The 15,100-nt window shown below is 41.4% G+C and overlaps 1 protein-coding gene across 1 annotated transcript in view; it reads left to right on the top strand.

Annotated features, from left to right (window-relative positions):
• LONRF2 (LON peptidase N-terminal domain and ring finger 2) overlaps positions 1-13,368 on the top strand; it is a gene marked incomplete at its 5' end in the record, with an annotated part of 33,462 nt that extends 20,094 nt beyond the window's left edge. Inside the window, 10 exons of the mRNA XM_082482281.1 lie at positions 1,202-1,324; positions 2,253-2,414; positions 2,883-3,108; positions 5,119-5,215; positions 5,584-5,698; positions 6,373-6,494; positions 7,318-7,476; positions 10,511-10,673; positions 12,659-12,808; positions 13,167-13,368. Coding sequence (XP_082338407.1) covers positions 1,202-1,324; positions 2,253-2,414; positions 2,883-3,108; positions 5,119-5,215; positions 5,584-5,698; positions 6,373-6,494; positions 7,318-7,476; positions 10,511-10,673; positions 12,659-12,808; positions 13,167-13,325 — 1,476 coding nt within the window. The 3' untranslated portion in view covers positions 13,326-13,368. The remainder of the gene's footprint in view (positions 1-1,201; positions 1,325-2,252; positions 2,415-2,882; positions 3,109-5,118; positions 5,216-5,583; positions 5,699-6,372; positions 6,495-7,317; positions 7,477-10,510; positions 10,674-12,658; positions 12,809-13,166) is intronic.
• Between the last annotated feature and the right edge of the window lie 1,732 nt (positions 13,369-15,100).

The raw sequence follows: 15,100 nt of genomic DNA, 5'->3' as shown, positions 1-15,100 counted from the left end.
AATAAGAAAGTCAGGGTCAGGCCTCACAGTACCTCTCTTCTTACTGCATTCAGGAAAAGAAAAATGTATCTCACCTTGAGAGATCGGTGTGTACTGAGACTTCTTGTTCAGGTCACCAAATGACATATGTTAATTAACCTGTCCTACGCAGCGCCTGTTACTTGCTTTTGGTACAAGCCCCCTTCTTCCTGACAGTAGAAAGGTAAAGATCTTACTGTGCCTCAGCTTGAAGGGCTATATTGAAAGAGTGAGGCAGGTACCTGCTTGGGAAGGTTATGTGATACTGGATCTTTTGACGTTCGTATGAAGAATAGAAAAGTGTATCTCCTCATCTAACCAGTCTCTTAAGACTAGTGAAATTTTACTTTCAGCACAGCCTAGGGATACTCATGTGGATCAGAGGTGGGCGTGCAGAGCACACTTCTGTCTAATAAGCAAGAAGCAAATGTTTAAATGTGCACTTAGTTTCTTTTCATCATTAAAGAAGTAATTTTCATAGTCACATTTGAACTACAGATTGATATCCGCAGGGAAATTCAGAGGTGAGGCATTCCTCTCTTCCTGCTAGTAACAGGTAAAGTAGAACTTGTCCCTGAGCTGATTACTTTACCTGTTGGCCATGGATGTGTTACTGTAGGACATGGGAGAGGTAGGATGGGCTAAAAGGTTTCAGGTTAAGCATTGGTAAGTTGTCTTAAATTCATAACGTTGTTGGTCTTCTCTAGCCAAGTAAAATAGGTGCAAAATCATTTCTGTCCTGGTAAGACACCCAGAGGAAGTGAGAGTGTCCTGAACCTAAAATCTTTTGCTCCCTCAGCTGCCACCTCCAGCCTGCCCATGCCACTGCCTTTCCCATGCAGCTTCATTACTGTTAAGTTTGCCCTGGTATGCGAACCATTCTCTGGGGTATCGAGCCCTGTGGGATATGTAGTAGGCTCAGTCCCCAGGGAGACGGATGCCCCTCCTTAATATGCATCAGGTCCCCCCTGAGGACTTTGGCAAGGGGTGATGCAGCAGTGGGATCTTCTTTCAGCAAAAGGGACTGACTTTCCTTCAGTTGTGTGGATCAAAGAGGTTGTTACCCCAAAAGCATCTTATTCTTCACTTGCAGAATGACATGAACTTCCAAGTTTGTTTGCTGGATTCTTGCTGCCACTTCAGAAATGATCTCTAGATTTGTACATTTCTTTTGTGTGAACAGGGCCATTATGTGAAAGCAAAAGCTCTTTCTGGATTGGAAAGGACTGAGGAAGCATTGAAGGAGTTTCTCTATTGTGTTGCCTTAAATCCTGAATGGAGCTCAATGAAGAAAGAAGCCCAAAAGGTATAAAATGTATTTACTGGCCACTTGGCCATCACGCTGCTCTTACTCCTGCAGCTAAATAAAATTCTTGTTATTTCACGTGCTAGTAAACAGCCAAAGGATAATTTGATTCAGTAGATTCTCCAGTAAACCTTAGTAGCATTATGTTGTGCTAGGTGCCTCTTGGCTCCCTCAGCCAGAAGGATTGTATATTTGTGGATTCCACTGCAAATCTGTAGGTCTGGCTGCTGCCATTTGTAGATTACAGTTGCAGTGTGTTGGCTGGATTTGAGTACACCTGGATCTCCTAGGCTTGAGGCTGCTAATTGTAGTGCCCATCAGAAAACCACTTTTAAGTGGGAAGTGGCAGAGGTTTGAGAAGGGGGAGCTGTATGCTGCCCTGTCCTGGAAAAGTCCTGCAGTCTCCTACCCCTTTACGAAAACGAGGCAGGTTTTTATAAAAAGAAATGGGGATTCGGCAAGGGGCTTGGTGGGGACTGGTGAGAGGAGGAACAGGCTCTACACAGCTTTTTGCTAGAGGTGAAACCTGCTTGAGGATAGAGGAGATGGATACGGAGGATGAGAACTGAACACATCTCTGTTAACCGGTTGTGATAAGAGAGCATGGTCTGGAGGCAGGGGTCCTAGTAGAGAGGGATGGAGGCAGGAGGATGCAACAAACTGCTGCCCTGGGTGTTCCTGAGGAGCAGAGGCCTACGGGGAGGGAGGTGGACACCAGAAGAGCACCTTGGGATCTGTCTGTGGTTGTGGTGGGGACTGCCATTCAAGTTTCCTGTGGGCATTGGGGAATGCAGGATGTCCTAGGATGTCCTGGTTGTTGTGAGCTTCTTGGCATCCAGAAGCTGTGAAGTTTGTGTTCATACAGACATAAATATCTGTGTCGTAATTACTATTATTTTTTCTTTTTTTTTTCTCTCTAATTGACTAGATAATGTGTGAGATGTTTTTCCCAGCCTTTGAAAATGTTCATGATAGTCTAACAGCACCTTTCTCTAGTCGAACATCCCATACGAGGTTGAAACCTGCATTTCTGAGTAGCATAAACACACAGTCAGCTGCAGAAGATAGCTCTATTGCTGGGTCCTCAAAGGTAAAGTAAAAAGCATTCAACATAAAAATACCAAAAGTGACACAAGGATCTGTCTGGTCTGTGTGACATTGTCTTTGTCTGCACTTACTTTCATGGTAAGCCCGTTTTCTCGATTGCTGTTGGATCTCTTGTTGGGATGTACTTCCTCAGAAAAATAAGAGAATGAAATTCTTTGTTTTCTGAAGAATGGGGTGCCTTCATGTGGGGGGTGCTTATATTTGTGGGGTCTTTTCCATGCTCTGTGCTTTTTATGCACTCCGGAACATAATTTCTAGAGATGGGAGCTGTAGGAAGAGGAGTGTCCCTGTTTTGTGTGACTGGAGGGTGGCCTTCTTTAATATGGACCTTTCGCCCTTGCTAAGGTCGTTGTAGGGACATTGATCTGTTGCTGATGTATATAGCTAATAGGAAAAAAAAACAAAGCAAAATTGTCTAATGCTGTATATAACTGTTCTTAATTTTTTTTAGGATACTGTGTTCAGGTTAGCAAAAACCCCGTCCCAAGAATCTGATGTATTTAGAAGTACTGATTCTTCTGTTTCCCATCATGTTCTGGATCTCTATTTTGAAGACAACAAGAAGTCTTTGGGAGCTATTCTCTCCAGTTTACCTGGGGTTGGCTTAAAAAGAAAGCTGTCGAGTGATATGAGGGATTTACAAAGCGTGGATGTCCCCAATAAGATTCCTAAAAAAGGTTTGTGTTGTGGCTTAGAAAGGGGATTTCTTTGGCACATACATAAAAATTATAAACTACTTTTTTTCTCCTCCCTTTTTATAGGTGTCAATGAAACAGTCCCTACAGGGACTGGGATCATATTTTGTTGTCTGGTGTGTCTGTTTCTGCTGTAACAGCCTATTTACCTTATTCCAGAGCAGTTTCAATTAATTCAGTGAACACTGTATTTCTCTTTCTCAAGTAGGCCATTTCCAGTATGTGATCCACTAACAGTTTAGTCTTTGTGTTGCTGGCGCTGTTTCCATTTTCTAGGTCTCAGAGGTATAGCTGAACTTCATTGTCCTTCTATATGAAGGAAAGATGCAGTAAGCCTGGAAACTAATCTTGAACTGGCACTAGAAACAGTCACATGCAACTTTACATGAAATTTTCCAAGCAAACAAAGAAGCCTTTTGCAGGGTAATAAGCCCCCCCAGTTTTCTGTCACTTGATAGCTGTGCTTACAATTGGTATGCTTCTCGAGCTTCTGACAAAGACCTCCAAAGTGTTTTTAGTACTCTGGGATAAAAATGCTGAAGGCAATGTATGGCACTGAGCAGTGAAATAATTGGTTAAAAGGGGCTTTTAAAATTGTACTATATTAGTGTGCATTTTTTCCCTTAGAAGAAAAAAAATCCAACAATACCTTCTTGACAAATCTGACGTCTCCATTGAAATATTAAAGTCTTCGAGTACTGCTGTCTGTCTGCCACCTCTGCAAATGATCGATGTATGGCCAGTTTCTGATCACGTTGCTGTGAAGGGAAAAACTCTGTACTGGTCTGTGAACCGCAGACTCAGTAAACAGATTGTGAAATCTGACCCACCTGTATCTTCACAGCGAAGGCCAGAGATCGCATTTTACCCAGAACCATTAATTTCTGGTCTGTGCTAGATCCCGATGCCATGTTGCTATTTGCAGAATTAACACAGTTAGGTTCTGGCTCTTAGTAAATGCTAACATGCGAGATGTAGGTTAAAGATAACGCTGTTTTCCTTTGTAGGCCACACCACACCAGTGCCCTCTCCCCTATCCTGTCTGTGCTCAAGATAAACCAGATGTTGAGCATAAGTTATCCTTTAACAAAACATCCTAATATTTTAACTTAACGTAAAAAGCTGAGGTTTTTTGGTTGTGCTTTTTTTTTTTTTCCAAATGGTCAAGAATTTAAGATGTGGAGGCAGCATTCGTGGCTCTGTTGCAACTCATCACTGAGCAACAAAGATGCAGATTGTAAAAGAAGTTGCAGAGTCTGCTTGTATAAATGTCATCAGAAGCGCAAGCTGGTAGCTCTTGAGCTTAAATGCTGCTGCTGTGAAGTTTGAAGCCCATACCCTTTCAGTATGTTAACTACAGGGATACATACCACCCCCAAAAAAAGCAGGGCGGGCAGAATTTTAAGTGAAGTGTTTTGTCTCCATGTTTGCAGAGCGCTGAGCGAGTGAAATCAGTATTAGCTAATGCAGCTCCAGTAGTCCTTAAACTTTAAAGCTGTCTGAACCATGGGATTTCCACAGCAGCCTAGTCTAGAACGTAAGCTTTTTTATACTTGTAAGAAAAATCACCCCTGCTGAGAAATCTATAATAAACACTGATGAAATAGTTTGACTGTGTGTAAACAAATTAAATTCTGGACTTAATGTACTTTAAAACATCTGGCCTGGCTGATGTGGGAGTGGTGGTGGGAAAGCAATAGCAGAGTATTTTAAAAACTAGACTTAAAAAAAAAAAAAAAAAGGAAAACAACCATTTTTGCAGAAGCAAATCATGGGTATTCAGCTCTAAAGTGCTTTCTCTGGCCACAGACATCCTCTGCTCTCCAAAAGATTTCCTGCCAGAAAGTCTAAAACTTAGATGGAAAATATGTTTGGAGCAAAACTTCTAAAAAGAAAAGAGTTTAATTAGATTCTGTATGGAAAAACAACTTAAACAGCATCTGAAATTGCAATAATACTTAAATATTTACTGTAATCTTCTTACCTACTTAGATGCAGATGCTTTACCTGAAAACACTGCCATCACTTCAGGTGAAATACCAACAACTCTGGTGGATGCATCGGACTTTGAGTGTTCCCTCTGCATGAGGTACGACTGCACTGACCTGGGTTAGGACCACAAAGCCTTTGTAGCTCCTGAAAAAAGTTTTCATGGTGTCAGAAGGGAAACCTGCCAGTGAATGTCTAAGAAGTCATTGCTCTCTTCTTTCCTGGACCTTGCATCTGTTGAATCTTTACAGATGTGGTTTTCTCCATTATGCATGGTTTCCTCCATTGTTTACCACTTCTAAAAATGAAAACCTTTTGCATATCCTTAGATAAAACTGTCACCTGTGATTTACACAAAAGCTGGAAAGGAAGAGGTGGCTGGATCTTGTCACTCCTTTCCACAGTTTGGGAATCTGCATTGTTTATGTTGGCAGCTTAGCTTTTTTTGTTCTGTGTTTTCATGTTCAGGTTGTTCTACGAACCTGTTACCACTCCCTGTGGACACACCTTTTGCCTCAAATGCCTTGAGCGTTGCCTTGACCATAATCCGCATTGCCCACTCTGCAAAGAAAAGCTGTCAGAAGTAAGTATGTCCCTGCTGTAATTAACACAGAAATACAAAGCTGTGTTCTTTCGAAAACACATATGTGGGGATTTTCTGTGCTCTACTCACAACCCAGAAAAACACAGTAGTGCCCACAGCATCAGGCTGTGCACAGACCTCGTTTGCTCCAGAGTATATTTTGTCATTCCTTGGAAGACACGCGTGGTTTGCTGGTGCTGAAAGGAATTGAGGATTCCAGTGTCCTGTCGGGCTCATGCCTGGGGAGTCCCAGCCATAGCCCTGTTCCTGCCACCTCTCCAGTCTGTATCTCTGTCTGAGGTGAACGAGGAATGCTCGCTCCTTGGCCAGAACTTCTGCTCCAGCAGACATTAACGTGTCTCGTATGTGGAGTACTTCTTGGGGAGCAGTAACCTGGCAGCTCTAGGTGAAAATAATATATGTGTCTTCTGCAAAAATGAGAAGGGACTGCCTTTTCTTGGTGGTAGTACAACTGCCAAAAAAAGGGCATGGGGTTATAGTTAAATGGGCACTGGAGGGAACCTCATATCCTAAAATGGAAGTTTTGATACCTGGAAGCTGAAAAGGAGGAGGAATCCCAAACTAACATCCTCTTTTGCCTTAGGAGAGGGGATGGGATGGGGATGTTAGCTAACTTCTTGTTATCAGACTGACAAGTTGACTCTTCCTTGCAGTTTCTGGCAAGCAGAACGTACAAGAAGACCGTCCTTACAGAAGAACTGATAGTCCGTTACTTGCCAGAGGAACTATCTGAAAGGAAGAAAGTTTATGAGGAAGAAATGAAGGAATTGTCAAAGTAGGCTCTCATTTTACTACTGACAGCTGTTACAAAAATGTGTTTTTAATCTAAATTACCTGAAGCAGCTTAATTTGCTGATGAAAATGCATAAAATGAATGAATTTGTAAATGAACCTGCCAGATGTTTTGTATTTTTGTCATGTTTGTTGCAGATAAACAAGAAGCAATATGCTTGGATGGTAGAGAGGCACAACTATATTCTTAACATAAAGATAATTGCGTTTTCCTCTGAAACAATATAATAGCTTTAAAAGTTGTAATGGGGGTTTTCTGGGAGTAGAAGTCCGATTATAAATGAGTTATATTTCAGGTCAGGAGAAGTTCAAGGGTTCAGCATTGCCAGGGACTTGTGGATCTTACGCTACGACTCAGCTAAAAAGAAAAATAAACCATGCAGTTAAGCCTGAAAAAATAATATAAGGATTAGTGGGCTTCTTCAAAATTAAAAGGCTTTACTGAGCTTGGGAATTGTCTACCGCCTTGCTTTGAACATGGTTAGTTCTTAGGTACTATATTATTATTAAAAGTTATCACCAAAATCTTGCTACTTGGATTTAAGTATTGATACACACACATTTGGGAAATTGGCTGTTAGTTCCTGACTCTTTATGAAAGTAGATTAGGGGGATTGTTTCTTTAATGTATTAACAGAGAGTCCTGAAATATGTTTGTCTTGTAAAAATGACAAACTTCAACCAGGTAGACATTTACAAAGCATGAGTCTAAAGAAACTGCTGGACTCAGTGTCATATTAAGAGTTTAGGCTGAATATAGCAGTACCCAGAAAAAAGCTCATTTTTTTTAAACGATTATCTTACAGTTTGAATAAAGATGTTCCCATCTTCGTATGTACCATGGCCTTCCCTACCATCCCTTGCCCACTCCATGTCTTTGAACCTCGTTATCGTCTAATGATAAGAAGATGCATGGAAACTGGTACCAAGCAGTTTGGCATGTGCTTAGCGGACGAATTAAAAGGGTAAGGAGATGAGCTGAGAATGTCCTGTTGTTGTTGCAGAGGCTGTTGTGACGCTAATGGAGTACTGCAGCTCAATATACTTGTCTCCCCAAACCACTGCGGTTCCTTCCAGTCCTGTATGAACCAATAAAGAAGTGGCTGGCTTTTTGGTTTCATATATTAAGCATTCCTTTTGACACAAAGATGTAATTTTTATTGCTCCCCTGTTGGATGGATAGCAAGAATACAACTCATCCTGCTACTACAGGCTCCAAAAATAGCACTTAATTGTCTGTGTGGTTGGAAAGCTTTCTAACCTGTTTGTTCTAGTGAAAGCTGACTGTCTGGATGAGGTTGCTCCTCTGCCTGCTCAGTTTTAAAAAACAAAACTAATACTAAAAAAAATATCCAAACCTTACATAGTTTTCCTGCATAGGTGCTATCATTTGAATGAGGCAAAGTATACCCTTGGCTGAGAAGCCTGTTCTGCTGCTGAACATTGAATTTTGATGTTTGTCTTTACTGCTGTATTGCAATGTCTAAATTATCTGCAGTGAGTGGGTTACGTTGTCTTTCTATATGATCTTATCTTTAATTCATTTTGGTGAATTCTGACATAGGTGTGCTTCCAGCTCCCTATGCGGAGACTGAATACTAATCATTAGATAAAACCCTCAGGTTTTTAAGTCTTTATAGATAATAGTTTTTTGGGTGAAGGGGATAAGAATACGCTCGTGGAAACAAATGAGGTGGTCTTAAGAAAGGTCTGCCTTACAAGATGTAATAGATAGTTGCTGACTTCAGAAGATGTATTGGAGTGATGCAGACTGTCGAATAGATGACTAGTGTGGGAATTTTTAAGAACACATTGGACAGGCATCCTCAGGAGCAGCATTTTTGTAGGTGATCATCACTGGAGCTGAGAGGAGGGCACTCATACCAGGACTTGGCAGTCTTTCCTTGTCCAGTTCAGGGATTTTTTTTTTTCCTCTCCCAGGCTGGACAGTAAGGTGGCAGTAAGAACACAGGAGATGCTACAGCTTCCAGTTGGCGCTGGCTGTGCTTCATGTCATTTGGCATGCTGTTGGTGCTGCTTTCAGTGGAGTTCAGACCCCAATAGCAGCTGATGCTCCACAGTCCCTTCCAGGCCTGTTACCAATTTTCTGGAAGCAAATACTTCTAAGTGTGAGGACAAAATGACCCTAGGACACCAGTGGTAACTCCTGTTACATATGTGAAGGCTTGTGGAAGAGCCAAACTTACTTGTCAGATCTAATACAGAGGGGCAAGGGGTTACAGTCCAAAAAACACAGGAATTGATCTATTAAATAGTCGCATAAAGGGTATTTTAAAATGCAATCAGTACAGTTAGATATTATGTCCTGTCTGTTTTGAGTTACTGAAATAATTAAACTTTTTAAGCATGGTAACTTCTTAAATCAAACACTAAAGCACAGGAAGCCTTCATCTGTAGACACCTGGCATGCTGTTGTAGCTTCTTACACAAGTAAAGAAGTTCTTTTGTTTATTCAAAATTACGAAATCAACTGGGAATAGAAAAAGTAGGGAAACTTGTTTTGCCTCATCTACTAAGACATGGATATGGAAGGCTGAGATTCATACCTCCCTTGAAAAACACAGTGACAAGAGATTTGTTCAGTTCATCACCTTGCTTTCTTTTATTTCTCCACTTTAAATTAAAACCGGGAGAAGAATTGTTTGTAAACTTCTAACGTGTCAGTACATTTATACCCATCTCTATTTGCTTTCTTGTCTCTCTTTGATTAAAGTAACTTTCTATCCTAAAGTAACTTGTCAAAGAATGACAAAAAAACCCCATCACTTATACATTAATTTTTAAACTTGGTGTGAATGTCGCTAAAATCCTTAGTTTAAAAAACTGTTATGTAGCTGTTTAAATAGTGTTTAGTCTAATATTGCTATAATAAACTCAGTTGTAATCCCATTGTAGAGTGGCAGGGTTTGGCTGTGTGCAGCTGTACTCTTCTTGCTCTTCCTCAGCTTGTTTTGTACGATGGCTGGGAGAGAACGGTTGTTCACAGCGGTCAGCTTTTTTTTTTTTTTCCCCTCTCAAACCCATGATTTCTGGTAGAGCAGAAACAGGACTCATTTTCCCACAGTGTCGCTGTTTCTTCATCACTATGATGTAAGAAATGGCCAAGCCCTGGTAAAACAAGCATTTCCCTGATGAAACATTGATCAGACCCTGCAGGGATTGGATATCTTGAGGTAAGACTAGAGACAGTAAAATCTCCTGGTTAGCAGTAGGCTGAGGTATGGAGCGGCAAATGCTGGCAGATGAACACAGCGTGGTGAAGAGTCACTGTGCAATCAGTCTCCCTAGTGAACTCACTACTGCAGAAATGTAGCGTAGGTAAGCCTGATAATGCTGAGTAAAAATCTCTTGCATACTTGTTTCTAGGACGTGATTAAATCCTGTAGCTGCTTTAAATATAGCAGGTACTAATGTGTTTTTGTAAAAGTTTTTGGGGGAGTTTTTTTGCTTTTGGTATTTTTTTTTTCAACCTAAAGGGTACAAGTGCAAGAAAAATCTTGCTATATAGAAGCCTTTTCCTTCTAAAACCTGTAGTCCTCTGCTTACAGCTCGGAGCAGGAGGATAGCCCTCTCAGCCCTCCATTTGTTCCTCAGTTTCTGGACTTTCTTATGGTATCGTTATCCATCTTGTTTTCTTTGCAAACCAGGTGAATTTGCCACTAGCAGCTGGCAACTCTCAGCATGAAACATGCTCCATTTAGTTTCTTCTCCCTTCCCCTCTCTCCCTCCCCCCCCCCCCCCAAAAAAAAAAAAAAAAAAAATTAAAAATTTACAGTCCGAAAATGCTGCTGTCCTGGACCTCTGAGGGAAGACAGAAAGGGTGGGGGTTGTGTGGCTTATGTGAATAAGCAGAAATGTATTGTCACCAAAGCAGGATCCTCTTTCAAATAAAAAGTGGTGAATTAGGCCCAGTATTTGTCCTGATGTGTATAAACACTTGTTGATGACTTCCACTTTTATGCCCTTCTGTCATTTCAGATTTGCAGATCATGGCTGTATATTAGAGATCAGGGACGTAAAGTTTTTTCCTGATGGGCGCTCAGTTGTTGATACAGTTGGTGTCCGTCGTTTTAGGGTCTTAAGCCATGGCCAGCGAGATGGATATAACACAGCAAACATCGAGTATCTTGAAGATAAAAAGGTGATCTATTGGTGCAAAGTTATTCATACCCATGTATTGCTGGATTCACTTAAATAGCCTTTCCTTGTTGCATTTCAAGCTAGCTGTGCCTTATTTTTAAACCAATATCATTATAAATACTAAAGCTCGATTTTGAAAACCATGGAACAAACTTTGTCTCTTCCTTCCCTTTCTTCCTTTCTGCCCTTATAATTATCTCTGCTTCAAGTGTTGTACTCCCTTCGTAGAGCTCAAAGTAGCTTCTGAGACTCAGGTGCTGAGGTCTGACATGATGTGTAGGTGAGGTCAGGGTAATGTTTTAAAACTGGTACAGACTTGAAACCCTTCTAAGAACACGTGTCCCTGTTGTTAGAGAATTGACTGTTCTCTTCTTACATTGACCAGGCAATTGGCCGACTCCATATGACCTCTGAGCTCTGGTTTACAGAACAGGTCCTCAAACAAATGTGGGAGTCCGCTCTTAAAATGAGATATTAGTGACATGTAGTTAACCATGCCTGTACAAACATACATCAGAGCTGGCTGAGAGCAGAGAAATACGGAGAGGAGAGTAGTTTTTATTTAAAAACAAGTCCTCTTATGAAACCTGTGTCAAGTTAGGTGCTTGTGATGGGTATTGGCCAGAGGGTGGATTTTTGGTCATGCTTAATGATGACTTCCTGGATCATCTTCAGAGCATGTCTATAAAATCCTGATCCCTCTTAACACTGAGTGCCAGTTGATGAAGTCCAGTCTGGTCATAGAGCTCTTCAGCATGCTCTCATAGTTGAAATACAAATCTGTAAAGTCTTAGTAGGGCTTTTCTAGCCTGGGCAGGATGATGCAGTTGTTCTCCAGGGCAGGAAAGGCAAATCGTACAGAGGTGCCTTCCCCTGTGAAAGGTCGGAGCAGGGAGTCTGCTGAGAGTGAGAGCTCTGATGTGTTTCAGTCCCCAGTGAGAGCGGTGGAACACGGGTGTCCAAGCGTTGTTTTTAGATGGTGCCAGAGACCCACCTCTTCATAATTAGGGTGAGATTTACCTTGTCTCACTTTAGAGGCTGATGTCTGTGTTCAGCACCCTACATTCATGTGGTATCTGATGGTGAGAAATCTCAGTCCAAAGCTGTCTATTTTATCTCCTCTGTCTTAGATACCTACCTTAAGATGAGATTAATTGCCATCTAGAACCGTTTCTCCTCGACTCTGACGGGCTTCCAGAGCAGCTAGCTCAGATGTGCATCTGAGTAGCACAGGTGAATCACACCATTGGTGTGTACAAATTACAGGAATAAAACCAACAACAAGCCCAAACCAAAAAAAACCAACCAACCAACCAAACAAAAAACCCAAATCACCAGTTTGTAGTGGGGTTTGCTTATGCTTTTTTCTTTTCCCTAATGGCTAATAGTCAGGCTTGTGTGACTAAAGCACTCTTTGCCTCGGCGAAGGTCTTTTGTTATGGCCATTCCTGGTGTTGGGAAAGCATCTGCTTTCCCTGCTTCCTGCCTGCTCAGGTGTCTGCCCTCCTCCTCCTCCTTCTCCTCCTTGGCTGTCCTACCACGACCCGAACACTTATGTAAAATACTGCTGATCTCTAAATGCTGTAGACCCCTTGTCTCTGTGCTCGGTGGCAGTAGCGTTTCTTTTATTTTGCCAGAGGATATATCAATGTGCAGAGGTCCTTCTGTGACAGGGAGTCGAGGTTGTGGGTGTGAGATGATTAATATGTCCCAGGCTTAGAGAGCGGATTCTTCTGTTGTGCCGTAGGAATGGATATGAACCAGGCAGTAACTTCTCCAAGAAATGTCACTTCAGAACACCTAGGGGAGGGTAAAAAGACTCCAGCATCACAGGTTTGAAATCTGAGACTTGGGTAGTTTGATTAGATAAGGACATTGGAACAGCTGTAGTCACTGGATTATTTTGCTTCGCTTGCTTCTGGGGAGGCATATGGACTCCACAGTATCCAACCTGTTTTGTTCCATCTCCCTTCTTTTAACAATAAGGTTGAAGGACCGGAATATGAAGAACTTGTCCGCCTTCATGATTCAGTTTACGATCAAGCCGTTGCCTGGTTTACTTCTCTTAAAGACAATATGAAAGTGCAAATTCTCAATCATTTTGGGTCCATGCCAGGAAAAGAACCAGAGCCACAGGTAATAAAACTTTCCTACTTATGCAGCCTTATTCTATACAGAATTTTTACAGAAGACTATTTTCTGACAGGTTTTTGCTGTGGTTTCTAAGGTCTTATTTGCCCAGTTTTGGTCTATTAGCATGAAGCATAGAAAATAATTAATCAGTGGAAAACAGTATGCGAATGTAAGTTGATATCTGAAGAGATCAGTTTTAACGCTATATATAGACAAGGGCAGAACCTGAAATTAAGTATTTAGTTGCTGCTTGAACTGTTTTGTGGTGACTTTACTAGCAAATAGAAGATGAGAAGGAAAGTGGTCTTCATGGGGCAGTGCCAGTGAATACATGATTGCATGTCTTTCCATCCTTTTGCAGAGCAACCCCAGTGGTCCTGCCTGGTACTGGTGGCTCTTGGCAGTGTTGCCTCTGGAAAACAGAGCTCAGCTGGCTATATTGGCTATGACCTCCCTTAAAGATCGTCTTATCGCCATCAGACGCGTGTTGATATTTGTGACTCGCAAAAGACCCAGATAACATGGACTTCAGTTGTGAGTGGGCACCGAAAACATCTCACGACAGGTGGTTCTGGGGGAGGGCAAAGGGGGAGGGGTTGTTTTTTGGGTTTTTTAAAGATTCCTTCAAAAAGGAACAGCCCTTTCTGACTGCGTCCGGCATCCATCGATTGCATCAGTTTGTTATCCTGGGTATTCACCAAACATTGCACTCTCTCCTGTTGTCCTGGTGAAATCTGAGCCTCTACAAAGCTGTGCTGCAGTTAGAGTGTAGCTGATAGATGTGGATAATTGCTTCAGAGTACTACGATAGAGTTTGTAGCCTGCAAGAGAGTTAAGTACTAGAGTAGCACCATTGGCCTGCATGTGATTTGGATTTCCACTTGGTAGGAAAAGGAAACTGGACAGTGGATTGAAGAGGCGTTTCCTAGATTTTCTTGAAGGTAGTGAACAGAAGAGGAGTTACACTGCCTTGCAGAAATGTGCGTGAAGACTATAACCAACAGTGCGCTCTGTTAGTGAATCGGTGGGCAGTCTGTCATACACCCACATATCTCTCTCTCTTCAGCGAATAGCAGTCTGTGAGGAAAAAAAAAAATTAAGCCGTTTGTGGTCAAGGCATCTGAGGATTTTTATCTGAAAGAATAATAGCTACTGAATAAGTACACTATTTAGTAGCCTTAGGTAATCCCTCTTATTGTGATTTAAGTGTCGTAGCGGATTGAGTATGTACAAAATGTTTGAAAAGGTGTACTTTGGTTTATTTGAAAAGAGGAATCAAAGTAATCCTAGCTGGTCTTATCGCTAAATTCAAATCAGACCGGCTCCCAAAAGTATGATAAACTCTGCTGTGAAATAATGATTTCGCCCCAAGTACGAGGGAGGCATGCTGCAGTTTGCTCTGAATCCCTGTTCTGCACGTAGGACCGGCGAGGATGAAGCGCGGGGAGATTTCCATCTCCTTTCTGCCTGCGGTGTCATGCCAACCTCCCGTTACATTGGAGTGATATCTACTGAACACGTTTCAAACCGAAAGTATTGTAGTTTAGTACCAGTTGCTGTATGTGATGGAAATCAGTTCACAGTAACACCGTGAAAGGAGGCACAAACCGAACCTATAAAGGCAAGTCTCAATGCAAGCTTAAGTCAGGTGTTAACCTTCATTTGTCTTTTTGATTATTTTTTATGTATTGTTTTGTTAATAACTAACTTTGATAGCTATTAAATCGATCGCTTGTCAGTCAAATGATCAACCTTTGCTCAACTGCCAATGAAAAAACTAACAGTGTTACCAATTCAATTGGCATAGTTTCCTATAAGTATAACTGATGCTACCAACAGGGAAAAAAAGTTGACTTGAATCTCCATGTGCTGCAAGTATAGCAAAACCAATGTAAAGACTTGTTCATGTGCAGAAGTCTGGTAAGAAGAAATGGCTGTTTACCTAAATGGTCAAAGTGCCTGGTTTCTTTTTTAGTTCTTTTGTCCTTATTTGTCAATGAAGATGTATTTAAACTTTTTTTTTTTTTTTTTTCCAATTTGCACGTGAGTTCTGGAAGAAGACTGCATTAAAATGCAGTGATTAAGATATATTACCTGCTCTCTTTGGGTATTGTAGTCATAACCTGTGTGGTCTGGGAAACAAAAATACAGAGTTTTTTTCCTTTCAGCAAATGGCTACCACAAATGGTTTCTGTAACATACCCTGAATGTACTGTAACTGCCTCTACCTTGAACACGCCTTTTCTATTTAAACAGTTTGTAAGTATATTCTCTGAATTGTGAAGTGCATAACTT

Source organism: Vanellus vanellus (genome assembly GCF_965231255.1).
Source record: "Vanellus vanellus genome assembly, chromosome: 1".
NCBI classification, from domain to species: Eukaryota; Metazoa; Chordata; class Aves; order Charadriiformes; family Charadriidae; genus Vanellus; species Vanellus vanellus.
The sequence above is the reverse complement of the archived record's forward strand: the minus strand, read 5'-3'. Positions and strand labels throughout refer to the sequence as shown.